We start from the raw sequence: 26,497 nt of genomic DNA on the forward strand, positions 1-26,497 counted from the left end.
ATCTATCATATCCTTGAAGTTAAATGTTAAGTTGTACTTTCGTTCTTTCCTTACTTTTTTACTCGTGTGATTCTTCTGTTGTCTTTAGATAGGTTGCTCAGCAAGTTTTTGTGGCCGAGGAGTGGGTTCGCGATGCCCGTAATGAGGCCAACGCTGAGGCCCTCTCCCGTGCTAACGTTGAAAAATCCCTAAGGGCCCTTAAACAAGAATAGGCAGAGCTGTTCGAGAATCTGAAGGAAGCAGACAAGGCTCAATTGAGTGCCGAAGCGGGTTTAAAGACCATGGAGAGGTAGGCCAAGGATCAATGTCAAAAGCTGCACCTGACTGAGATAGACCTAGCCACCTAAAGGCAGCTGGTCATAGACCTTAAGGTTGAGCTGCAGAAGGCCAAGGAGGCAGCTCAACTGGCCAAGGAAGCAGCCGAGACTGAGAAGCAAGCGTCTTATCTACTCGGCGTGAAGGAAATGCAAGTTAGGCTCGTTAAGGAGCTTTCAGAGGTATGCAAGGATTACTGCAATGCGACATGGGATAGGGCCCTTAGTGTTGCAGGAGTCCTTGCAGACTCTGCTTGGAGGCAGCCTGGAAGTGTATATTATCACCCGAAAATTTGTGAAGTCCCAGGTGCCATCCCCTCTCCCTCTGCCCTTGCTCTAAAGACTTCTGAGCAGCCCCTAACTATCCAAGCTGCTCTCCCTCTCCCTGAGGCTTCAAAGGGATCCAGCCAAGCTGGTGATCAAGGCCAGGGGGCTGAGGGGGACAAAGACAAGGGTAAGGACAAGGAGAAAAAGCCCTCCTCAGAAGCCAAGAACGTTGCCAAGGACAAGGAAGCTGTAGCTAAGGTGAAGGAAGCAGAGGCCAAGACTAAAGAAGCTGATCCTAAGGCCAAGGACGCTCCTACCTCCTAGTCGAGCCAGAAAGAAGACCTTCTTGCTCCTAAGGCCAAGGCTTAGCACTTTAGGATTTTCTTGTAGTTTTTTTTTTTTTTTTTTTTGGTAGTGGCACTCTGTCACTGAATATAATGTACTCCTCTTTATTTAATGAAAATGCTTTTCTTCTTATCTCTTACACCTTTACTTTATATGCTCTGAAGCTTATTACTATTACAAATAAACTTGAACTGTTGCCACTCTAGCTTTAACAAAAACTAACAACAATGTTCTACCACTAGTGTAAGTAATTTGACTAAGTACCAACAATGAAAGCTGAATCTAATAAGTAATAAACTTTGTGAAGAATAAAAAAGGAGAGATATTCTTCACTCTACTCAATACTTAGATAAATAACTAAGGACATTAACTTACTCAGAGCTACCAATCTGGGGAGTTGGTTGTGATCTTGGATCCGTTTTAACACTTAGTGAGAATCATATAGATATCACAGTGTTAATTTTACCAAAGTATGCGGTCCGAGGAGCCTGACATAGCTTAGGTTCTATTTAATACTTAGAAAGAATGGATAGATGTATTTGAGTGTTAATTTTACCAAAATATGTGGTCCGATGAGCCTGACATAATTTAGGTTTTGTTTAACCACTTATATAAAGATGTCATAGAGTGTTAATTTCCCCAAAGCATTTGGTTCAGGATCCAGGCATGACTAAGGTTCTGTTTAAACACTTATATAAATATATCATAGAGTGTTAATTTCCTCAAAGTATCTGGTCCGAGGATCCAAGCATGACTAAGGTTCTGTTTAAACACTTATATAAAGATGTCATAGAGTGTTAATTTCCCCAAAACATCTGGTCCGAGGATCCAGGCATGACTAAAGTTATGTTTAAACACTTATATAAAGATGCCAACAAGTATTAATTTGGCCAAAGCATGTGGTTTGAGGAGCCAAACATGACTAAGATTCTGTTTAATACTTGTATAAAGAATGAATAATAGGAAGTACAATGCCTTTATACAACAAATGAACATATTGACAAGGGAAACATTTATTAATAATAATACATTTTCAGGTTGTTTACATTCCAAGGGTGCGGTATTACATGCTCATCTAAGTCTTCCAAAAAATATGCTCCTATACTGACCACCGAGGTGATGCAATATGGTCCTTCCCAATTGGGCCCTAGCTTTCCCCACGCCGGATTCTTTGTAGTACCCAGAACCTTCCTTGACACCAAGTCACCAGGCACTAATGGCCTCAGCTTCACATTAGCATCATTACCTTGCTTGAGTTTGTGTTGGTAGTATCTCAATTGAATCATTGCACTTTCTCTTCTTTCTTCAATGAAGTCTAAGCTCTTTTCTAGCAACTCATTGTTACTGCTCGGATTAAATGAACTGGTCCTTAGCTTTGGGAAGCTAGTTTCTAAATGAATAACAGCCTCGGTTCTATAAGTCATTGAAAAGGGGATCTTCCCAGTTGACCTACGAGGCATGGTTCGATATGTCCAGAGGACGTATGACAGCTCTTCTACCCACTTTTCCTTCGCATCATCCAACCTCTTTTTGAGTCCATTAACTATGACCTTGTTAATAGCCTCGGCTTGTCCATTTCCTTGGGGATAAGCTGGAGTGGAATACCTGTTTGTAATTCCAAGATCACAACAGTATCTCCTGAAAGATTTGCTGTCAAATTGAAGACCATTGTCTGAGATGGGGGTACGAGGGACCTCGAATCGTGTGATAATATTTTTCCAAACAAATTTTTTGGCATCGACGTTCCTGATATTTGCCAAAAGTTTAGCTTCAACCCACTTGGTGAAGTAGTCTGTACCGACCAACAAATATCTCTTATTCCTTGCTGCCTTGGGGAAAGGACCAACGATGTCTAAGCCCCATTGAGCAAATGGCCAAGGGCTGGATAGGGGGTTAAGGACTCCTCCTGGTTGATGTATATTTAGTGCAAATTTTTGGCATTGATCACACTTCCTCACATATTCTTGCACTTCTTTCTTCATATTTGGCCACCAATAGCCCTGAGTGATGGCTCTGTGAGACAAAGATCTACCTCCTGTATGGCTTCCACAAATCCCTTAATGTAATTCCTCAAGGAGTAGCTCTGATGCCTCAAGGTGAATGCAGAATAGATATGGCCTAGAAAAAGAGTGTTTATACAATTTTTGATCCTCGGATAGCCAGAAACAAGGTGTCTTTCTCCGTACTTTGTCAGCTTCTGATTTATCCTTCGGCAAGATGTCCTCTCTCAAGAATAGTACTATGGGATCCATCCAGCTAGGCCTTACTCTGACTTGGTTAACATGGGCCACCTTTCGCTTTACCTCCGTGGATTTGTACAAGTCTTCTATAAGGATAACCTGAGGTAAGCTCTACACTGAGGAGGTTGCAAGCGTGGCTAGGGAATCAGCATATGTGTTTCCACTTCTAGGGATGTGTAGCAGGCTGAATGATTCAAACCTTGATTGCAAATGGCTAACTTGACTTAAGTACCCTTGCATTCTCTCATCTCTTGCTTCTAACTCACCCTTCACTTGGCCAACAACTAGTCTTAAGTCCGAGAACATCTTTACTATTTTTCCCTCTATTCTTTGAACCATGGACATTCCTTCCAGTAGAGCTTCATATTCAGCCTCATTATTTGTAGTTGAGAAGCCCAGTCTTAATGACTTTTCAATGGTGATTTATTCAGGAGAAACCAGAACTAGCCTCACTCCGAAACCCCTTTGATCTACTGCACCATCAACATATACCTTCTAGAATAAAGGTTCTTGTAGGGAGATTGTGCCAACTAATTTTCCATCCATGTTTTGTGTCGCTGCCACTTCTTCTAATGGGGGTATAGTAAACTTGGCCACCAGGTCTGCAAGGACCTGGCCCTTGACAGAGATACGAAGCATGTACTTGATGTCAAAAGCCCCTAAAACTGTGCCCCATTTAGCAATCCTCCCCGTGTAATCAGCACTTCGAAGTAAAGCCCCGAGTGGAAGCTGAGTCAGGACAACAACTGTATGTGCTTGAAAGTAATGAGGAAGTTTTCGTGTAGCATGCACCACCACCAAGATGGCTTTCTCCAGTGGTAAATAACGAACCTCGGCCTCATGTAGTAACTTGCTCATATAGTAAACTGGCCGTTGTATGCCACTGTCAACTCGTATCAACACCAAACTTACAGCATGAGGGGCCACAACGATATAAGCAAACAGGACCTTATCCACCTCAGGACTGGACATGATAGGCAACCGAGATAGATATTATTTAAGTTACTGGAAAGCCAAAGTACACTCCTCGGTCCACTTAAATCCCTTCCACTTATTCATCAAGAGGAAGAAGGGTCTGCACCTTTCTGCTGACCAAGAAATAAACTAGTTCAAGGCAGTAGTCATTTCGGTAAGCTTTTGGACCTCTTTGGGATTTCGAGGTGGTTGTAAACTGTTAATGACTTTGATTTGATCAAGATTGACCTCAATTCCCCTGTGAGTTACTATGTAGCCCAAGAACTTGCCTGATTCCACAGCAAATGAGCACTTGGATGTGTTTAAGCACAACTTGTGTTTCCTCAGAATTTCAAAGATGTTTCCGAGGTCTCCTACATGCTCAGATACCACCTTACTCTTCACCACCATGTCGTCTATATATACCTCAATACTTTTGCCCAACAGCATCTACAAGTTCCTTGGATGGGCGTCGAAGTGATTGCTTTTTGGGAGTGATGGATGGGTTAACATTTAAATGATGGCAGATGCAGTTTGGGTCCACCCTCGGTGCTTCGTAAGCATTCCATACAAACACGTCAATATTTTTCCTAAGAAATTCTACTAGCTCTTTCTTCTCTTGGGGAGGTAGCTGAGTTCCAATCAGAAAGAACTTCTCTGGGTCATCACCGACCATAACTGTTTCTAAATCTTCACATTTTGTCTCTTCGGCTGGTCCATTTATAGGCAATGCCAGAGCCTTTGATTGCTACAAGCCCCCTCCAACAGAGGCCGATGACTCAGCTTGAGGTTGATGTAAGATGGTAGCCACTAGGCATTGCCTAACTGTGGATTGACTCTCCACGATTTCTTCAATGCGACCCCCCGACGAATATTTCACCTTCTAGTGCAAAGTGGAAGAGACAGCCTCCAGGGCATGAAGCTAGGGTCTAGTTACAATGGCTATGTAGGGGGAATAGGCATCCATCATGATGAAATTTACCTTCACCACTTCTGAACCAGCTTGCACGGGTAGTTTTATCTGACTCCTCGGAATGACTACCTTTCCATCAAAACTTACTAGAGGAGAATTGTAGGCCGTCAAGTCCTCGGGTCTTAAATTTAGCCCCCTATATAAGTCAGAGTACATAATTTCGGCACCACTACCCTGGTCTACCATCACTCTCTTTACGTTATACCCACCAATCCTGAGCGTGACCACCAAAGCATTGTCGTGGGGCTGTATAGTTCCAATCTTATCCTCATTCGAAAAACTTAGTACCGGTTAAATATCCATTCTAGCCCTCTTTGGCTCTATATTATCATCCTCGGCTTACAGCCGAGCCACAGACATCACTCTAGAGGGACAAGAACTGGTTCTCCTTGGAGCAGTAAAGATGACAATGATCATTCCCAGAGGAGGTCTTGAAGAAGCATCTCTCTGGGATTTCGAACCTGTTTGGCTCCCTTGGCCACTAGAATGATGTAGAAGTTGCTTCAACTTTCCTTCTTGGACCAGCTGGTCCAAATGGCCCCACAAATTTTTATAATCCTCTGTAGTGTGTCTCTGGTCCTGATGGTACTGGCAATAAAGGTTCCGGTTGTGCCTCATGGGGTTTCCAGCCATCTTGTTTGGCCATTTGAAGAACAACTCATTTTTAATCTTCTCCAGAACCTGATGCATCGGTTCTCAGAACATCGCATTAACCGCCTGAGTATTAGCAAATCCTGATTGCCTAACAAAGTCTTTTCGAGGCCGGTTGTTATTGTTGTACTGGTCCGACCTGAAATCCCTCCTCTCTTGAGGGATAACTTTAGTTTTTCCTTTCCCTAACTATTGGTCTTCCTCAACTATCTTGTACTAATCAATCCGATCTATGAGTTGGCGCACACTGGTGATACATTTGCCAGTCAAAGACTTCCTTAAACCATGCTCGGCTGGGAGGCCGGCTTTGAAGGTGCTGATGGCCACGTCATCAAAGTCACTATCAATCTCGTTGAATATTTCCCAGTATCGGTTTGAGTACGTCTTCAGAGTCTCCCCTTCTTGCATGGATAAGAACAATAGGGAATCTATAGGCCGAGGGACCCTAGTACACGTAATAAAATGAGAGCGAAATGCCCGGGTGAGCTCCTTGAAGGAATCTATGGAATTTGCCCTTAGGCCGTCGAATCATCTCATCGCAATGGGTCCCAGACTGGATGGAACACCTTGCACATCAAGGCTTCATCCTTAAAATGGATAGCCATTCTCTGACTGAAATGGCTCACATGGTCCATTGGGTCTGTTCATCCATTGTAGATGGTGAGCGTTGGCTAATGGAAACGCCGAGGAAGAGTTGCTCCTTTAATCCTGCGCGTGAAGGGCGACTTGGAAATTTGGTTCAACGCTTTGCTCATAGCGTCATTTCCCAATCCTCTATGAGTTGGGCTCTTGTATCTGTGTTCACGATGGTATTCCTTTTCATATGAGAAAGATTCACTAGGAGGAGTCCTTGATCTACTTCGATAACTACCATCCTTCTCATCATCAGAAGAGGAGTCAGACTAGAAGGGAGTTCGTCTTTGTCGTGCATGATGTAATTCCTTCTTTAGATGGTCAATTTCCCTTTGCATAGCTCTGTTGTTTTGCTCCTGAGAGACATGACTCCTAACTCGAGAGTAACTTTTTCTAGTATGTGCGATGTGTACGCTACCTTCTCGATCCTGCTTGCGTTCGAGGTTAAGGAAATCATCTTGTCGTTGGGAACCCATGGATTCATGTTGATGGGGACCTGATCTTACTATAGTTAAACGTTGCACTCACTATTACACAAGTTCTTCCCACAAACGGTGTCAATTGTAAGGTCACGTTTTGCAGCCTAAACCCAAAAATGTATGGGATCTTGGCTCAGTGAGCCCAATATAATAAATTTGTAGAGCGTAGGTCAAAGAACTGGGCCTTAATGAATTGAAGAACAACTAGTATGGATTTAAATGATGATCAAACAAAAACAAGGAGCATTGATCTGAATCAATTCACTATCCGAGGAGGTAAGTCTTCATATAAATCAACTAAACCATATACAAATATAATTTTAATGGCTATAGTGTTCTCTCTCTATTTTTCTGATCCCTCTCTCATGAAGGGTCTCTTACATTATATAGCTCTCTTTAAACCATCTTGATCCTACACTTATTGGTCATCTGAGCCCTTATTTGAGTACCTATCCTATCAGACACCCTCTTTGGCTTTCTGTGAGTTGTAGTAGCTAAGGCAGCATTGTTCAGAGGTCTTCTCCACGTAAATGCGGCCAGAAAAGTAGTTGCAATGCATTCAATGCGGTGATAGCAGCTTTCCCTTAGATATTTTCGGGTTCCCCTCCTTCTCATATGTTCATGATGCACGTCCCTATCACTGGAGCTTCATGGAAGGTCACTCTGATCATTGGAATACATATTTGAGCTGTACCTATCGTACTCAAGGAGATATTCCTCCTCGGACAACCTTTCAATTTGTATCTTGCTCATTAAATCCTGAGCCTAAACCGTTCATTATCATTCGTTTCTCCTCGGACCACTCAAGCTCTTAGCCAAGGCCCAAGGCCTAATATATAATTTGGGCTCTTAATCCTACAAAAATTAAGCATAAATAAAAGTTTATGGATTAAATAATAAATAACATTTTATTGACAATAAATTTAACATGCGTGTTAAAAACATTAAGAGCATACAATATAAAGATTAGATTTTCAAAATATGTAACCATGTTAATTTTTTTTTTTTGGGAATTGTAGCCGAACTTTGTCCAAAAATAAATATATGTATGAATAGTAAATAAGATCTGATTGATACAAAATTTGACATGCATATTAAGAAAATAAAATAAAAAAATGAAATCCAATTACTAAAATTTCAAAATATATAGCAAAATTTGTAACCATATATGTGTGTGTGTTTGGAGAATAAAAGTAAATAGTAAGGCTTAAATTACCCCAAAAAACACTTGATCATGATCAATTTGTAAACCTATGAAAGGGAAAATTCGAGCAATAACATTGGCATTTTTTGTGTGTGTTGGGGGGGGGGGGGGGGGGGGGCGAGAGTAAATACATTCGCCCTATAGTTAAGGTTGTTGGAAATATTTGAGTGAATAAACAAGTTTTGATACATAATTAATATCCCAAATAATTAGCAAGAACGTAAAATAAAAAGGAGTTTAGAATGATCTTATAATGCTATAAAGGAGTTTAGAACGATCTTATAATGCTATAGAATCATGCTGTGAAAGCGTTGTCCATAAAGGTTGATTCGTGCCACCCGGAGTAAAACTTAGTGTAACTGGTTCTCTTGGCCAAACAACCCCCCATGATTAGACTTTAGCATCAACCTTCGTATTGGACGCACTTCCACTCACAAAGGTTCAAGAACAACTTTCTATTGCCTTTCCTTAGAACAAATATAAATTATAGAAAAATATGTTGGAGGGACATAGAATAAGATTGTGTATATCTAAATCTAGAGTAGTAAAACTATGACCTATAAAAAAAGGCATGATGATGGGTATTATAGAGGCTATTCATGATAACAATAACATATACTTATTGGTAACTAATACCCATAAAAACCCAACGACTATATTATCTATCATTGCCTAACGGCTATTTTTCTCATAATTGTCTAACGACTATTTTTCTCATAAATTTCTAATGGCTTTAAAATAAATAAGAATAAAAGCGTTTGGAACAAACACCCATACCAACAAAGGTCAATTTACTTTACCTTCTCACTTTTTCAATGTGATACTTCATCCTGTTGTGCATTGCCAATTTAATTAAAAATGCTATCTTTTCCATTACTATTTATGAAATTACTTATATCTACCACTCTGGTCCACACATGTAACATAAGTTGAGAAAAATAAAGCCATAAATGTGCTCAACTAGTCTCTCTTTTAGACACACACAAATCAGCAAAGTGAATGGAGAGAGTTTGGTTTGAAAAATGAAAAGGACAATCAATCGTACTTTGTGTAGAACCATCTTTAGGTGGCTCTTTACTCAAAACTTCATTTGTCTGTGAACAATAAATGGACAGACTAACATTTTCAATTGACTCAATACACAAAGGATAAAATGTAGAATTGAAAAGGTCAAAGAATTAAAGTCAAGTAACCATAATTACATGGGGTAAACTGTCTTTACCTAAAAAAAAAAAGTTAAAGTTTGTCCTCTCTTTTTAAAATTAATGGAGTAATGGGATATGAAAAATTTTATAATAACTTATAGTAAAATTTTTAAGTACTCTTAGAGTATAGAGAAATAGTACTTTATCTTCTCACATTTATGGTGGACCTTACCATGAATTTAATGAGTGGACTCCATCATGAATGTGAGAAGAGTAAGTGTCATTATCAGTACTTCTAGAGTACCTAAGAATTATTCTATTTTATTCACATTTACTAGCACGATAATCTTTTTTCTTTTTTTTTAAAAAAAAAAATCTAGCATGATAAGGTTTTCTTTTTTAATTAGAGAATTTAAATTTTATGGCATCCGCACTTGATGATTGCTTTTTATCATTAGGTTTTTTGTGTAAGCAAGAATAAAACCTCAGATCTCTTATTCGAGGACAATAAACTTTATTAATTGAGCTAACTAGAACCCACAACTAGCATGATAAGGTGTAATTGAAATAATATCACATTCATATAGGTCCGATATTAACACTAATCACAACATACCGCCTCAATAGTTGTGAAAAAGGTTATAAAATACTTTGAATATATATTTATTGTATTTAGTTTGGAAAATTTTTACATCTAAATTGGTTTGAAGGAAAATTATTGTAACTTACTATGCAGCAATTGATAAAATCATCTATGTGTATATCTACATAACATATTCAATTGGAGGAAAACTTTGTCAATTTAAATATACTTCAAAAAAAAAAAAAATCCACCAGCATACATGGTAGAATTTTGTGATACTTGAATTAATTAACAGATTTATGTAAAAAATATTTTACAAATATTATTAAAACTATCATAATAATTAGAGTGCCACTTGAAACTCTAAATTAAAAATCACAATGTGTGTGTGTGTGTGTTGGTTTGGGGGGGGGGGGGGGGGGGTCGAGGCCCAATGGAGGATTAGACTTGGATCAAGGCCCACTATAATTAATTTGTAAAGATGGCATGCAGACCAATACTTAAGCTTTCTACATGATGAATTATCTCAAAGAAGTAAATAAAGGTAGAAAGATTAAGTCAAATAAAGTTGATTTGAGGCAAAAAGAGTTGGTTCATTGTTCCTCGAAGTGGCTAAAGAGCCCTTTTACATTTGGAAGATTCCAAGGTTTTGTATTTTCTCTCCTCTCTGTGGGATCCGATTCCTATTCATTGAGAATCTCCTCTCGTTTATAGTCATCCAACTCTCATCCTGGCCCTCCACATGGAGGGTTGTTGATTTCCCTCTAGGGTACTTGTCTCATCTTTCCTTTTGAGGACATGCTGAGTAAACTACAAGCTGTATTGGCACTTTTCAAGTGTCATTCAGCCATTAATGCAGCTGACATGGTTGGTGCAGTGCATTCAATGCGGAGGTAATGGATGCTTCTTTGGGAAGCTTCCCTTTCCCCTTATCTATGCTTGTCATTGTAGCCTCCCTTGGTTCCCACATTCTAGCATTGCGTGGCCTTCATCTCGTCCTCTTCATGTGGTCCTCACTTGAGGGTTTTCCTCAAGCTATCCAAATCTTCGGCTACGAAGCTCTTCTTTTAAGTTATTTTGGCTCATTTGGGTCAAGTTGATTATTAACTAGGCCTACATATTCCTTGGACTTGGCCTAACAAGGTTACTACTCTAAGCCTCCCCCCCCCCCTCCACAAAAATATATATATATATATATATATGACAAAATTTATATATAGTATCTTAGGTGCTATTTCTTAGGTTCCCATTTTAAGATTCTATCATGTGGCTATTTAACTAAAAAATACACTTCTATTTCATGAGAAAAAAGCCATATGACAAAATTTTAAGAGAGGAACCTAAAGAAACAGCACCTAAGTCTTGCTCACCCATATATATATATATGAGTTGGGTTCAAGTTACACTTGGTGTAACTCTAAACAATATTACACCACGCAATAACTTGTTAATGAATTTATATTTTGAAAATACCATTGTTAGATTACATGTTCTATATGTTTTAAACATGCATGCCAATTTTCATATCAATCGGATGTTATTTACCATTTTAAACTACAAAAACTCGAATTTATACAATTGATTGATGACATGACTATTGATATTTGATTACTTTGAAATTTTGCAAGCATGAAAAATAGTCGATTTGTTAAAATTCACATCCAATTAAAAAATATTGATTAGCGTAACATTGCTTAACTAGGTGTAACTTGAACCCAACATCTCTCTCTCTCTCTCTCTCTCTCTCAATATATATATATATATATATATATATATATGTAGCCACAAAGTATGAATAATACATAATATGCAAATTTTATTAAATTGAAATACAAAATTATATAGATGATTAAAATAATTAAAATAAATATTAAATTTTATTTTAAACTTCTTGAAATTTTTGATAATAAAATTTTAATTGTACTAGAACTCTTAATTTCTTGAATTTTAGATGATAGAGTTCTACATAAATTAAATTCCCCTAACAATTAATAAGATAGATAAAACTTTAGTTGGAATAGAATTTTTAATTTATTGAAACTTGGCTAATATAATTTTAGCTAAATTAAATATTCTAAAAATAAATAAAATTTTAGTTTGAATAAAAATTTTAAATTTTTATAAATTGGCATAATCACAACTTCTTAAACCCAACTTTAATTTATCATAACAAAAAAAAAAAAAAAATGTTATGTCCACAACATATCATAGGTGTCAAGTTATTATTGATTATTACTAATGTGTTAAAAAAAAAATCGATAGTAAACCCAAATTAGAACCAATTTATGGTGTAGACAATTGACATAATATTTCTTAAAAAAGAAAAAAGAAAAAAAAAATCCAACTTTTATTAGGCAAAATTAAGTTTTGGTGAGAAGACGGGTGACGTTAACAATATCCCACGCCGACGCTGACAGCAGAATCCCTAAAAACAAAGGTCAAGATTTAATAATCCGTATTAGTATCACATTCACACCGTTGCTCTAGCATGTACGGCACCTTCAGATGCTAAGCTAAGCCTACAGAGAATGAATGAGATAGAGAGAGAGACACACACACAGAAGATAACCTTTGAAAACAGCGTCCCTCTTTACCCCGCAGGAAGGACCAAGCCCACCAGGTAAAAAACCCCATCTTTGATTTTCTTGTTTTTGGGAATATTCTTGCAGATTTTGACTATGAAATTTTCATATTCCTCTGTTGCTTATGGGTATTACATGCTTCAATTGATGCAAGCGCATTGTTTATTGTTGTTGGGGCTTTTTTTTTTTTTTTCGATTTAAGGCATTTGCTTCAGATCCAAACTATTAAAAGGGTGGAATTGTTTCAAGTGCTAAAAAATTGTTGAATTTTGTGGGTTTTTTTTTTCTTCTCTCCAAATGTTGAGAATTCTTAATTTTTATCTATAAAACAAAGGAATAGCAAGTGTTTTTCATCTGGGTATAGAGAATTAAGCTGAAAACTGTAAATCTATTTGTTGCTTTGATTGTATTTGGTACTGAACAGGCCTCATATTCCACCTGTTAAATGAAAATTACTTGCAGTTAGATTTCATGTACTATTTTTCATCACTGTATTAAGTTGTTTTCCCAACTGGGTTGTGATCGGGAGGAAGTTGTTTTCCCTTTTGATGTTGGAATTGGATATCTCCTTTTTTTTTTTTCTTCAAATGAAAGAAAATTAATGCAAAAATATCTTTATGGAAGACCAATTGCGTCACCTTTATGATCTGGACCATTTTGCCTGCATAAAATCATAGTTGTTCAAGCACATATTAAAATGTTATTAGTATTTTTCCCATAGGAGACAACATTGTTTTCAACTAGTTTTAATTGGTAAAGAAATCAGCTTTATTTTATATATGTATGTATGCATTTATTTATGATGATATGAGCTTCTGCTCTTTCTTGAACGAAGCTGTATTGGGGTATCACCTTCTAATTTGTCTACATTAATTTCTTTGTAGCAGGGAAAATTTCCATATACTTGCATAGATGACAAGGTTGTACATTGTTTTTATTTTGTTTTATATTACATAATAAGCTTGAAATATTGATTACCAAAAAATTTGTTTGGAAAAATATTATCACAAAAATTCAAGGTTGAATGCACCATTCTTTACATATATAGCTGTTATGCTTTGTTATATAGGATATAGCATTATCTACAGTTTGTCATAGATGAGCCAGTGGCCTCTTTATTCTGTTGCCTAAACCTGCAATTGTTTTCTCTCTCCAGATGTTATACACCACAGCAGTTAAAGCCAATTACCAGGTAATTTTTTGAGTAAAACTTTTTCGTTATTAACATATTATGCCATTCCATCATGATTCTTTAACTAACCAATTATATAAAAATATGTTTTAAATTCCATTTGTGAATTGGCAATCCAAAAGATAATTAAGTCTCTCCAATTCTAAGTATGGACCTTTTGGGGAGAACTAGACATCTTTTAATCCCATAAAAGCACCCCTATGTAAAATTGTACAAGTAGAAAGTAGAGAAAAATAATATGGTAAAAAGCTTAGGAGTAGGTGAAAACATCATACCTAGTGGTTCCTTAAAAAAAAAAAAAAAGACCTAGGAGTCTTATGGCATGTTTGGATGGAGGGGGAGAAGAGGGGAGTTGAGAAAGGGAATAAAAGTGGTATAATTCACTTTGTTTGGATGTGTTTTTCAAAGGAAGGAGAAGGGGTTTGAGGGGATTTGGAGAGGTGAGATAGCCCTCCAAATCCCTCCTTTTTTATTTCCCCCAAATTGGGGGAAATTGGAGTGGAGGGGTTCCACTTATATTAAAAATATATATATTAAATTGTCAATATTGCCATGATGATGTCAATTTATATCTATTTATTTAAATTGAATAAAAGAGAGATATAATTATCAATTTATATGATGTGTTAACATTTCCTTACCTTCTCATTTTAATTTTTAAAGGGTCCAAACAAAGGGAGCGGGACATATTTATTCTCTTCACCCAACATTAATTTTTTACAATGTGTTTGGATACATGGATGGGGAGGAGAGGAGAGGAGAGGAGCGTAGATTAAAAGGGGATGGGGTTTTAATTAGGTGGATTCAGAGAGAGTTTCAACGTATTTTTAAAAAAAAAAAATTGTTAATTGCGCTTATGATGTCAATTTCTATCTATTTCTAAAAATTAGATAAAATGGAGGTATAATTGTCAATTTATATGATATCTTATCAGTTCCTCATATTCCCTTTTTAATTTGTAAAACATCCATGCAAAGGAGAGGAATATCGTTTCCCCTCCCCTCTACTTAATTTTAAAACATCCAAACAAAGGGATCATTCTCCTCCCCTCTCCTCTTTATCACCCCCTCACCCGCTACTTTCCTCTCCCTCCAAATTTCCAAACATATAATAAAATATCCCAAGGGGAAAGGATAATCTCCACTTTCCTCTCCTCTCCTTTTCTTGTATCCTTATTAACTCACCACGCTCCCTCCAAACTTGTAAACACACCGTTGGGCCTCACGTTGAAGGAGGATGTATTTACACAAGTGTGGCGCGTTATCATTCTAATGCACCGGAAGGATCAAGCAATTCGTCATTGTTTTGTGCTTAAAAATATGCCAATCAATCATTTAGGTAAAAGAAACGCTTGGAGATTTAGAAAACTGGGAAGCTGATCAGTCTTGCTAGTTTAGTGAAGCTAAGACTTGGGAATGGTGAAAGGCTGCTAAAGTGAGCAAGGTTATACATGCTAATAAATCGTACCAAAAGTTCATTATGCATACCAAATGCAGGGGTGAAGTGTGTGTTAGGTGTGTTTTAAAAGAGTTCCCACATTATTTAGTATGGAAGTTTTGTAAGTTTCATTTATTAAAAAAAGAAAAAATAAATAAAAAAAAGAAAGAAAGAAGAAGAAGCATCTTGCAGCTTAAAATTGACCCAGACTAGCTAATAACTAGACCTTCTAAACAAAACCTTGCAAACTAGTTGCTGAAATGAATAGAAATAGATCAAATTCCAGCAATTATAAAGTTACAAAGTACCTCAAATCTTCAAATCCAGCAAGTTCCATCCTTTTGTATATATTGCTTGGTAATTTAATCATATATAGTCAAAGGGACATAAACGCAACAAGGGGATATAATGAAAGTACATAAAAAGTATGCAAGAGAGAAACAAACTCTTTATTGCTATAGACTATTTTTATTGAAATTTTCCAGCCTTGAAATCGGACTAATTTCAAGAATAACCACTTACAAATAAAGTTTGTATTTTTCGTGGCCCTCTAATTTCTCCATCACATAGTTTACTAGATTGTCTTGAGAGTAGCTTTTCCTTTATTACCATCCATAGGGTAAAAGAATGTAGCGAGAATTGCTGAGGAAAACCAATAGATATCCATGTAATTCACCATAGGTTTGTTACTGCTAACAGAATTCAATGTATCACTAGAGTTATAAACTCCACTTGGAGAAGAAAGTCGAGTAGTAGTCATTTTTATTACTTGAGAAATCAGTTGTGGGAATACCCCTACCCTTTTTGAATCTTCTAGTCTCATTCTTTGTCACTTCTAGCAATTAGAGTAAAACTTAGGTATAATAATTTAGATGCAGTGTATTAAGTTCTCTAATTAAATTCAAAAACTTGAATGCATTGTCCAATAAAACAAAATTAGTGTTTCTTTTTTAAAGATAATTAAATTTAATGCAATCATAGAATTCAATTGAGAAATCTAATATACTGTACCTAAGATGTTGTACTTAAGTTTTACCTTAACAATTATCAGCAACAATTTGGCTATGGGTATAATGTTGGTTATCATGCTCTAAGATTTAATTTATTTATTTATTGAGATTTTCAATAACATGCTTTGTGCATAATTTTTTGACTCGGCAAAGAAGTCCGTTGAAGGATGCCTAAACACTATGAAATATGGTCTTTGATAAAGAGTTAGCATAGATTATTAGAATTCCAATTTTAGATATTATAATCATAATAAATTACAAGTTACCTCTTTTGATTTGGCCTTACCACAATGTAGTCCATAAACTTTCAATTTTTACATTTGACCTTCTAAAGTTTGGATTAAAATGAAATTATTAGGGTTTTGTCCAAAGTACCCCTATTGGTTTTTTTAACCAAACCCTAAGGTGCTAAAATGCAACAGTTGAAAAAGTATGTGGGACTAAGTTGTGATTGGATCAATCCATTATGGGGTCATTTGTTTGTCCAAAAAAAAAAAAATCATCTGTTAATTTGGATGGAACCTAACCATGTCGTTTTAATCCAAACTTTAGGGGTCAAATGTAGTAATTGAAGTTTGTGACTAAATTGTGATAGGGTCAAACTATAAAGGGGTACATTATCATGTGATGAGCATAATTATTTATCTATTTATTTACTTTTATTTTTATAAAAGGTGCTATGATGTGTACCGAATGTGGTTATCATGGTTTTAAAATCTTGATGTTAAGTCATAGATTCTCAAATAGTTATTTATTTTTCTATGAAGCTTATAATTAAGACAGAATTGAAATGTTTATATTAGGTGGTCTCTTAATTTTAGCAATCAGTAATATGGTCCGTGAGAAGAATGTGAACCATGCTTTCTTTAAAGTCTGAATATTGGAAAATTATATTTTAAAGATTGTTTTGACAAGGGAGTTGCTGATGCTGGTAGACTTATTTTTTCCACATAAATATCGAAGCACCAATGAATTTGGAATCACCAAATTAAGGTAATATTTGTTACAAAAGCCATTGGGATATATACAAATGATGTTATAAGAATTACAACGAACATTTTGATTACATACAAAATTTGATTAAAAACGAATTACAGCTTCGTGTAAAAGCACATATGAAGCAATCAAATATGAACAACTCGTTCATTACAAAAGGAAATTCATGGATATTTATATTTAAATGGAGGGCTCCAGTAAGAAACGTGTGACCATCCAAAGAATAAGATCACACAACCTCAAACCTTAAGAAAGGACTGATTTTCTTTACATGATTATATCCATAGAACTCTTACAGCCAATACTGCAACGAGAAAGTATCTCATGAGGCCAGTTTAAGGAGTGTTCCTCTCATATTTGGCGGGTCTAATTATACTCTTGTGGGATCTGTATGTTATGAGGGAAACGTTGCATAAACTGGTTTCATAAGATAATTTTTCTAGTGCATAAACTGGTTTCATAAGATAATTTTTCTAGTGCAACATGGCCCACATTGAAGAAAATCTTATTCTTATCCAAAAATAAAATAAAAGTAACTTGACTAAAGATATCTTTGTTTGCCAAAGGAAATAACAATTTTATTCGTGAGAAATTCTACTTAAAAATATAAAATTTTATTTATAAAAATAAGAAAAGAAAAAAACCAACAACGTTTGTACACAAGCAGTCTATCAAGAAACCTAGAGTTGCACAAACAGTGATGTATCACCAAAACATGCCAAAAGAATTATTAGGTGTGGACGCTGAAAAGCAAGTCCTTTTTTCTGAAGTCAAGTTATAGTCAAGCATGAGAGACAACACAACTATCATATCTCCTTTGAAACAAAAGAGAAAGAAAGAAAAAAATGTAAATCTGGCGTTGGCATTAATAAATTATGTAAAATATAGTAAAAATGGAAGACCTGCCATTTGAGTGGCTTCAAGAACGATAACCTATATGCATATTTGCATTCTGAATAACCTCAGGTTGTATGTATAGCAATTGCACAAAAAGTCTTTTGTTTTGTATAATCCACCCACAAACTTCAGTCCTTGCAGTTCAATTCCCTTTTAGATTTCAAAGAATCACTTTATTTGTGTATTTAAAAAAAAAAAAAAAAAAAATTCTTTTAGGCTACTTTGTGTTCATTTTTGTGTGCACCAAGTAGTCCATTCTCATAATAAAATGCCTTTGGGTCATAATATGCAAAACTCCCACTTTTGTAGGTTTTGGAAAGGTGATTGGTAGATAGTTATATCATTTTTTTTTTTTTTTGAGAGGTTAATTCTTGAACTCAAACAAGCTATATATCACTTTTGATGGAAGGCACTTGCCATTGTACCTAGTCCGGACTTCAATAGAATACTATTGCTTAAAAAATAAATTAACTGAAGATTGATGATGATATGGTTAAGATGCTCTTCATTGGGCTGCTGGAAAATATGTGTAATAAAAATTGAAATCCCATGTCTCAAGTTTCTCATTGTTTGAGGGTGTGCTCACCACCAGAGAATGATGGCAAAAGTAAAGTGCTATATATTTTCTAAGGGCCAAGTCTGTTCAAGAAGGCTCAGTCTTGGGTATCTTTTGGCTTGTTAAGTTTAGAGGGTTCAAAGGCATTGATGCTGCAGAGATTTACTAAATTTTTCTTTTTTTGCTCAACAGAGATTTACTAATTGAAATTTAATTGTTCTTTTTTACTAGCAACACCACCAAAAAATAAAAAAAATAAAAAACTCTATTGCCAAGTAGAGTTACTTGTTTTATCCAATGGGATATATGGTTGTATGATCTTATAAACTTAGTTTTTAGAAGAAACTGGAAAGTGTAGACAGAATTAAGTTACCTTTGCAAATTGTTAAACTTGAAAATGTTAGCAGTTGCAATAACTTACCTATTAGAATCACTGAATTCTTGCATACTTGGGCCTTGATTGAATTTGTATGTCCTGAATACAGATCTAGTGTAAGAAGAATTATTTGCAAGGACTGAAGTTTGTTGGTGGATTGGATTCCTAACATATGTGGCATGAGAAGCAAGAGGGCATAATCTTACCAGGTCAGACAATGCATACACCTATAAGTCAGGGTGCATTTATGGAGAACAAGATACTGACACCTCATTCAGGAACTTCTGAATCATCACGAAAGAGGAAGTTAATAGCTGTTGATAAGCAACACACCATTTCTGAATCTGTTCATGAATATGGGTTCCCTAAAGAGATTGAAGAAAATTCCCTTGAATTGTTTTTAAATCAAAGTCAACTGTCAATTAAAACGGTTGGCATCAGGAATCAATCTAAGAAAGATCAATTTGATGGTCAGAATACTCTCCCGGCAACTCGACAAAATTGTAATGGATATTACAGAAATGGAGCTGAGAAAATAAGCATTGCATCCCCAAGCGTGCTGCCTCAAAGTGATCAGGCTTCAAATTGTGAAGGAATAGAAGTTGCCTCAACTGTTGGACCAGGCTCTTTGTTAGCCCCTGCGTCTGTTGAACAAAAATACAAAAATGATATGTCACTGCAAAATGAACTCCAATTTAGCAGTGGCCCTTCAGGTGTTGGCTTGGGTGATAATTATAAAAAGGAAAATGGCAGAGCTCAGGGAGACAGCAATAGCCAAATAGTGAAGAAAGAAGAAGGATCAGAAGTTGAGAATATTAAGCATGCTTTGGAAGAAACTTCACCTAGAAATGGTAGTTGTTCTGCTGCTGTGAATATTAGGCATGATCTAACGCATGGTTCTTTGAAGTCCACCGATAGAAGGAAATTACTTGTCAGAAAAGTGGCTCCCACATTTGCTGAGAAGCTCTGGGATGGGTCCCTTCAGTTGAATTCTTCTGTAAATGTGTTTGCAGTTGCCTTCTTTAAGAGGTTTATTCATCTTCTTTTAAAAGTTCAATTCTTTTATTAATAGACACTTGAAAATGAAATTCATGGTTGGATTTTTGTCCACGTAACATTTATCACTGTTGCTTGTTCTTTTCTTTTAGTTGCGCCCACCTTCCCCCCCCCCCCCCCCCCCCCCCCCCACACACACACACACAAAAAGAAACATAGTTAACAGGATAGAGATTGTAGTAGAATGGAACACAGGTGTCTATTGCAAGGAAAAATAAAATTATTTTAATGTCTCCTCTTTTGTAAGAAAATCTGCAAGAAGATTTAGCTGTCCTAGTAATCTTTTGATTGTTCTAAATTATGCATTTCCCCTATTTGTGCACACACACACACACACAAAAAGAAACATAGTTAACAGGATAGAGATTGTAGTAGAATGGAACACAGGTGTCTATTGCAAGGAAAAATAAAATTATTTTAATGTCTCCTCTTTTGTAAGAAAATCTGCAAGAAGATTTAGCTGTCCTAGTAATCTTTTGATTGTTCTAAATTATGCATTTCCCCTATTTGTGCAGACTGACCACCCCCTCCCCCACCCACCCCCCCCACAAAGATGTCTCTCCCCTATTTGTCAAACGCCCATATGAATGAGTCACAAGTTGATCCTACTATAGTCTGGCGTCCACAACGTGAAATCTCTATAAGTTGCTCTGATGGAAGCTACCAATCTGGAAGTTATCCCTCTAATATTATAAGGGATTTCTTCTGATGTTGCTTTATCCTTGAGTTGTTTACAGTGAGCACTAATCTGAAGACATTTTTGTAGCACAGAACATGGTTTTTGTTTAGTATTACACTTCCATTGCCAATACAATTCCACTTTTCCTATAGACCCTATAGACCTTGGATATAATGCTGATTTTTTTCTTTCATTTGATTGATGCTGGCTGTTGGAATGCTTCATGCACATAAATTTCGTTGCCTTGTGGGACATATAATTCATTAATCACTTAGCATGCTCTTATTGAAAGGAAAAAAAAAGTCACTTGGTGCGATATAGAACTCCATCTCAAGCAATTTGCCTTGTAGACTACATTCCCAATTGTTTGGGATAATAAACAACAACCAAACATGATATCCACCATGTATGTATAATCTTGAAAGGGTTAAATTTTTTATTGTTAACCTGTGTACGATGATCTTCATGTGTAGCGGTGAGAGGATGCCTAATATCAAGTGGTGTCAATCTGTAGAAGTCAAAGGCAAAGTGAGGTTAGAGGCTTTTGAAAAATATATTCAAGATCTTCCTCGCTCACGAAACCGAGGGTTGATGGTATGACGCTCTTACTTTTGCCCATCATCATGAAATAAGAATTTATATTTCAGGGTCTAAATTAGTTTTATAGAAGTAAATTGAAGATCTGCCTTGCTTATGCTACTCACTTGCTGATGATTAGTACATGAGGAAACTGGATAGTAAGTTTCATTTGCTTCAATGATAATAATGTAAAGGAATGAATGTTATTTTCTGATAGAAAAAAATGATCACAGACAATGATAGAAAATGCATGTTATATCAATATAGTTATTTTCTCAGATGCTGTTAGGATGAACTATTAAAAAGTGGAAGGAGGAAAGAAAAAACAGAAATGATGGAGAAAATATGGTTAGTTTGTTAGAATCAAAAGACAAAACGAGAACAACCATGATTTTTTCAACTCACTGGTGGATCAAAGGACTTTGGAGGCAATTGAGAATTCAAATGTGGTGCATTCCAGCAATTTATGAAAAGTTTCTGCTAATATAGAATCAGATTGCCTGGGGTGACTTCGCTGTAAACTGAAAGAGTTTCTGAAAAAGAGTGGCTGATTTCCTATTAACTTCATGAGTTAGATTATATGCATGACCGAAAGCAATTTATAGGAGGTACAGGAGTGTACATTAAAGGTGTCAGCGGAACTGGATTGTGCATTAAAGGTGTTACAGTTTATTCTGCTGATGTTGACATGCGAAAATTGCAAATAGTTATGTGTTCATTGGGAAGGATAGGAGTTGAGACCCCCCCCTCTCCTTTTTATCTTCTTCCAGAGATCTCATCTTGTGTAATATTTAGCATGATTGTGTGATAAAAGATGGATTTTTTTTGTTTGTTTTGGGTGCTCTCAATACCAGATTTGTGTGGTAGGAGGCTTCTGTTGCCAAAATTGTTATAAAGATCTTCACTATGGTCATATTGAAGTTTCGAAAGTTAATTTTAATTTATAATTGGGGGGATATGGTTAATTTTAATTTATAATTGGGGGATATGGTGATTTTGGAGAATCCTTGAAATGAAGAATTATAAATTAGTGCCAATATAAGCCATGTGCCTTGTAGCTTAACTAGTTGGATATCCTAGTATTTCTAACAAAAACATCTAGGGTTCAAATCCCCTCTCTCCCTAATAATATTTTATCAAAATAAATTAATTTATTAATGAATGCCAATATAGAATTCTACTGTATATTATGTGGGCTAGAGTGTTTAGTTGTTAATATATAAATTAATAGAAGACCCTTGAACTGCCTAAAAGCAGGGGAAGCATTTTGACCCTAGACAATGGCCAGCATTTGGATTTGTTGAGCTTTCATGCTATTTCAAAATCACATATTGCATACTTGCAAAGTTGCATATATTAGGTCATAGGTTATATAGAAACTACATTTGTGGTGGTGCTTGATGATTGTGTTTGTAAATTAAAAGAGAGTTTTAGTGTGATGGTTTGAATCCCTTTTTGAATTCCGAGTTTTTTTTGTCCCATCTCTACACCTTGCGCAAATCCAACCCAAGATTTTCCTGCTACTCTGTTTCGTAGACATGAATCAGCTAGATAACCAATGAGTCATATGTAGTCTAGTCCTTGACCCACCATTAACTGAAAGTATGGACTATAAAAGATCTTGAGCAATAACAACTTGTGCACCCAGATATCCTGCATTTATGGGATTATGTGCCATAAGATCATGTCTGGTTAAGTGAGACAAGAAAATTTTCATTAACTATTGACCAGTTAATTTAATAAAAACCAATCATTTTGGTTGCTATAATAAATATGAATCAGTTGGCAGGTTAAGTGATAAAAATCAGGCGAATGTTGCTATAAGACCATCTGTGCTCTATAGCATTGAATGTTGGGCTATTAAGAAGCAAAATGTTCATAAAATAAGTGTAGTTGAAATGAAAATGTTAAGATAGGTAAGTGGAAATACAACGAAAGATATGTTAAGATAGTTTGATTGTGTGCAAAGGAGAATGATTAATGCACTAGTGAGAAAGAGTATTTTAGTTGAAGGAACAAAGAGAGGTAGAAGCAAACTAAAAAGTATTGTTAAAAGTAGTAAAAAATAACATGATAATTAAGGAGGTGCTATAGATTGGATAGGATAGAATGATGGGGAATATTAGTAACAACCCTGATTAGTCTATTGAGGACCCATAGCTGACCCTAAAATTTTGGAACTTAGGCTTTATTGATAAGAGGCCAAAACATGTCTCATGTAATTCTATAACTACTGACAATTTTACAATGCTAGGATATGAATTACTTATTGCATGATAAGATTCTTGATTCTATTTCCTATGAATAATATCTTAGATGCATTTTGAGATTTATACTACCTAGAGACCCAACATGTTGCATGTTATACACTCACATGAGATTTAATTAATCTTAGCATTTGTCTTCAGGTAATATCACTTTGCTGGAAAGAAGGGTCTTCTAAAACTGGACTGGCAGGCATGAAAAAGGTGAGTCAGAAAGAGTAATTTGGAAATTATTAACAGCTGGTACGGATTTAATTGTTAAATGCTAAAGCTGAATCATAGAAATTTCTGATGAAAAGATGATAATTTTTTTTTCTTGTCATCACATTAAACAGGTTGCAAAAGGGTACAAAGAAGGGGAGAGGGTTGGCTTTGCACAACTCTCTCCAGGTATTGATCTTTACATCTGTCCTCGTAGTGAGACCATTATCACAATACTTGCTAAACATGGGTTCTTCAAGGGCATGGCTGCTGTTGAAGACAACCAAGATTCCTTGATTGGTTGTGTTGTGTGGCGAAGGAACCGAGCAACTTCAAATACTGATGTAAAGAAACTGAATAAAAAGAGTTGTTCCTTGACGGAGCGGCCTGTCAATTCACCTTCTGACTCTTCTACTCAAAGAAGTGCAGAAAATAATTTGTCTCATACACAACCAGCTGAGGAATCCTTCCCAGTTGCGTCAGCTACAGATTATGCGACTCTTGAGAGTATAGGAAATAATAGTATTGAAAGCAAGAATGTTAAGCATAGTAATGCCCAACTTGAGTTTCGTAATCCTTCCACCAGTTCTAAACCCTTGCCAACACCTTCAGTCCCAAGTGATTCTCTATCTGTTTCAGTGGGAATCAAGACATCATGTTCTGACTGTGACTCTCATCAAGGCTCTTTGGGACAGTCATTCAAAGTTGAAGCTCCTCAAATGCACAATTCAGGACAAGAGAAACCTAAACCGAGTTTGGAACTTCAAACACCTGTCCTGTCTCTTCCATCTAATGTCACAAAGAAAGTTGTGTCTGTGCCTGACGATGATGATCTTCCTGAATTTGACTTTGGGACTTCATCCGGTATTTCTCAGACTATAACAAGCAAGCCTCTAGATGCTTATATAAGGGAGAAGAAACTTTCAGCTGAAGGATTTAGGAATATTGATAGGTCCCTGCCTCCAACAGTGTCACTAATTGTCAATCATAGACTATTGGAAAATTCAAATATTGCACAGCTTCCCCTAGGTGCTGTTCAGAAGAAGACTCCCCTGAAGAATTTTTGTGAAAGCAACAGTATCTTCAGATTTCCCATTGTGGAAGGAAAACACACTGCCCAAACCATAGCTGTCACCACACGAGGTAGCACTAGTGCTGTTCCATGTGCAAAGAATCTTTTTCATGATGATGATGACATGCCTGAATGGTGTCCACCTGACGTTGAGCTTCACAGGCAATCGGTTCCAAAGACAAATTGGCCATTAACAACTTCAATCAACTTCAAAGTGCCAAACTCAATGTTTGAAAGTTTCCATGCTACTCCAAGTCCTCTGCTTCCTTCTACATCTAGGGTTGCTATTCCTCCACCATTTGCTACTCAAACACTCCCTTCTGCATATAATTGCCTCAATGAAGTAACTATGAGACCTGTGCAGACAAGACCAGCTGTTGGACATATGCAAAGGGGTCCAACTTCTTTGATGAGATTCAATTCTAATTCACTATTGACACCTACTTTAAACACATTTGATGTCAAATTTCCTATCCATCATGCTGGCTGGAGAGGCTAGAGGTAATGATGCTTGGAAGGAGCAACACAACTAGTAACCTGAGTCCTGACACCTTGAACTGTATGTGAAACAGTAAAAAAACGTCGTAGAGAATATTGCTTCAGGTAGAAAAGACACTGAAGAAGTGTGATTTAAATAGGGATTTCAAGTTGTAGATATTACATAAGCAGAAAGTTGATGTGCAGGCTCATGCTTAGGGTCTTTTGTTTTCATATACATACATACATATATATATATATATATATATATATATATATATATATTCATTTCTTTAATATTCTGATCACAAAATGCTCCCAAGTTACCAACCAACCATGCGTCAATTAGAAAGTGCATATGAGGATTTCTCAGTCTAAGAAATCGAACCCTGCCATGGCTCAAGAGTCAAGCCATAAAGATGACAATGATATCCAAACTCATGGCATCTCTTATCTTATTAGTAATATTGAAAAATTATAGAATATTATTTTATTGATAATTTCTCCAACATAATATAATTCTTTCTGATTCAGCTTCCAGTTAATAATAAAAGTTATTTTGTTCCCTCTAAAATAAAATATAAATTAACTCTTTCTTTTGGTGTCCATAAAATATGCAAGCAATATATCCTGGGAAAGGTCTTTCAAATTGTAACAAATTAATAGCTCATAAATTTAATTCTAACTATTAGATTCGCAAAATTCAATTAATGTACAAAACATTATTAATAGACTATTACATTTGCAAACTAAATATACAAACCTTATACCACGGAATTTTAGTTCTAACATCCTAGCACCATATTCTCTAACATATTTAAAAGTCATGTTAATGGATGTCCTTAAGGCAATTGTTAACAAATCTCATTAGGAAAGTTTTGACATCACTTTTATGGGAAATATAAAAAATTGTCAACAGCATTTATTGTTTTATCACTTTCTCAATAAAATATTTCTAAAAATAGTTCCTAAACAAATGTCCTTAGGACATTGGTTAACATTTCCCCATATTTAATATTACGTTAGTAATCAAACTTATTGAATAAAACAAGTTTATCAAAAAAAAAAAAAAAAAGGATAAAACAAGTTTATCAAAAAAATATTGGATAAAACAAAAATAAATTTAGCCTACTTTGGGTGTTGATTTTGCTGAGTGTAACAATAAATTATTAGGTCCATCGGGAGGACTGTTAAAATGGTCCTTCCAACTAATGAAATAATAATACTTATATAAATGTGTGAGTCGAATTCCAAATCAGTACCAAAAAAAAAAAAAAAAAAAAAAAAAAAAAAAAAACCCACTTGGTGATGCCATATATGCATAAATGACAGTAT

General features: G+C 35.9%; 1 protein-coding gene across 3 annotated transcripts; it reads left to right on the plus strand.

Annotated features, from left to right (window-relative positions):
* Positions 1 to 12,239: 12,239 nt before the first annotated feature.
* Positions 12,240 to 25,396, plus strand: LOC126715458 (uncharacterized). Of its 3 annotated transcripts, none has more exons than XM_050416059.1 (7): positions 12,240 to 12,408; positions 13,255 to 13,290; positions 13,527 to 13,562; positions 18,944 to 19,863; positions 21,043 to 21,163; positions 23,557 to 23,616; positions 23,748 to 25,396. In XM_050416059.1, the coding sequence occupies exons 4-7, from the start codon at positions 19,007 to 19,009 to the stop codon at positions 25,182 to 25,184; spliced, it is 2,475 nt and encodes an 824-aa protein (XP_050272016.1). In that variant the 5' UTR covers positions 12,240 to 12,408; positions 13,255 to 13,290; positions 13,527 to 13,562; positions 18,944 to 19,006; the 3' UTR covers positions 25,185 to 25,396. The 3 variants fall into 3 exon arrangements, with proteins under 3 accessions (XP_050272016.1, XP_050272017.1, XP_050272015.1); XM_050416060.1 differs by having other exon boundaries at positions 13,258 to 13,290; XM_050416058.1 differs by lacking the exon at positions 13,255 to 13,290.
* The last annotated feature ends 1,101 nt before the right edge of the window (positions 25,397 to 26,497 follow it).

The sequence above is a fragment of the Quercus robur genome, chromosome 2 (assembly GCF_932294415.1).
Source record: "Quercus robur chromosome 2, dhQueRobu3.1, whole genome shotgun sequence".
NCBI lineage: Eukaryota > Viridiplantae > Streptophyta > Magnoliopsida > Fagales > Fagaceae > Quercus > Quercus robur.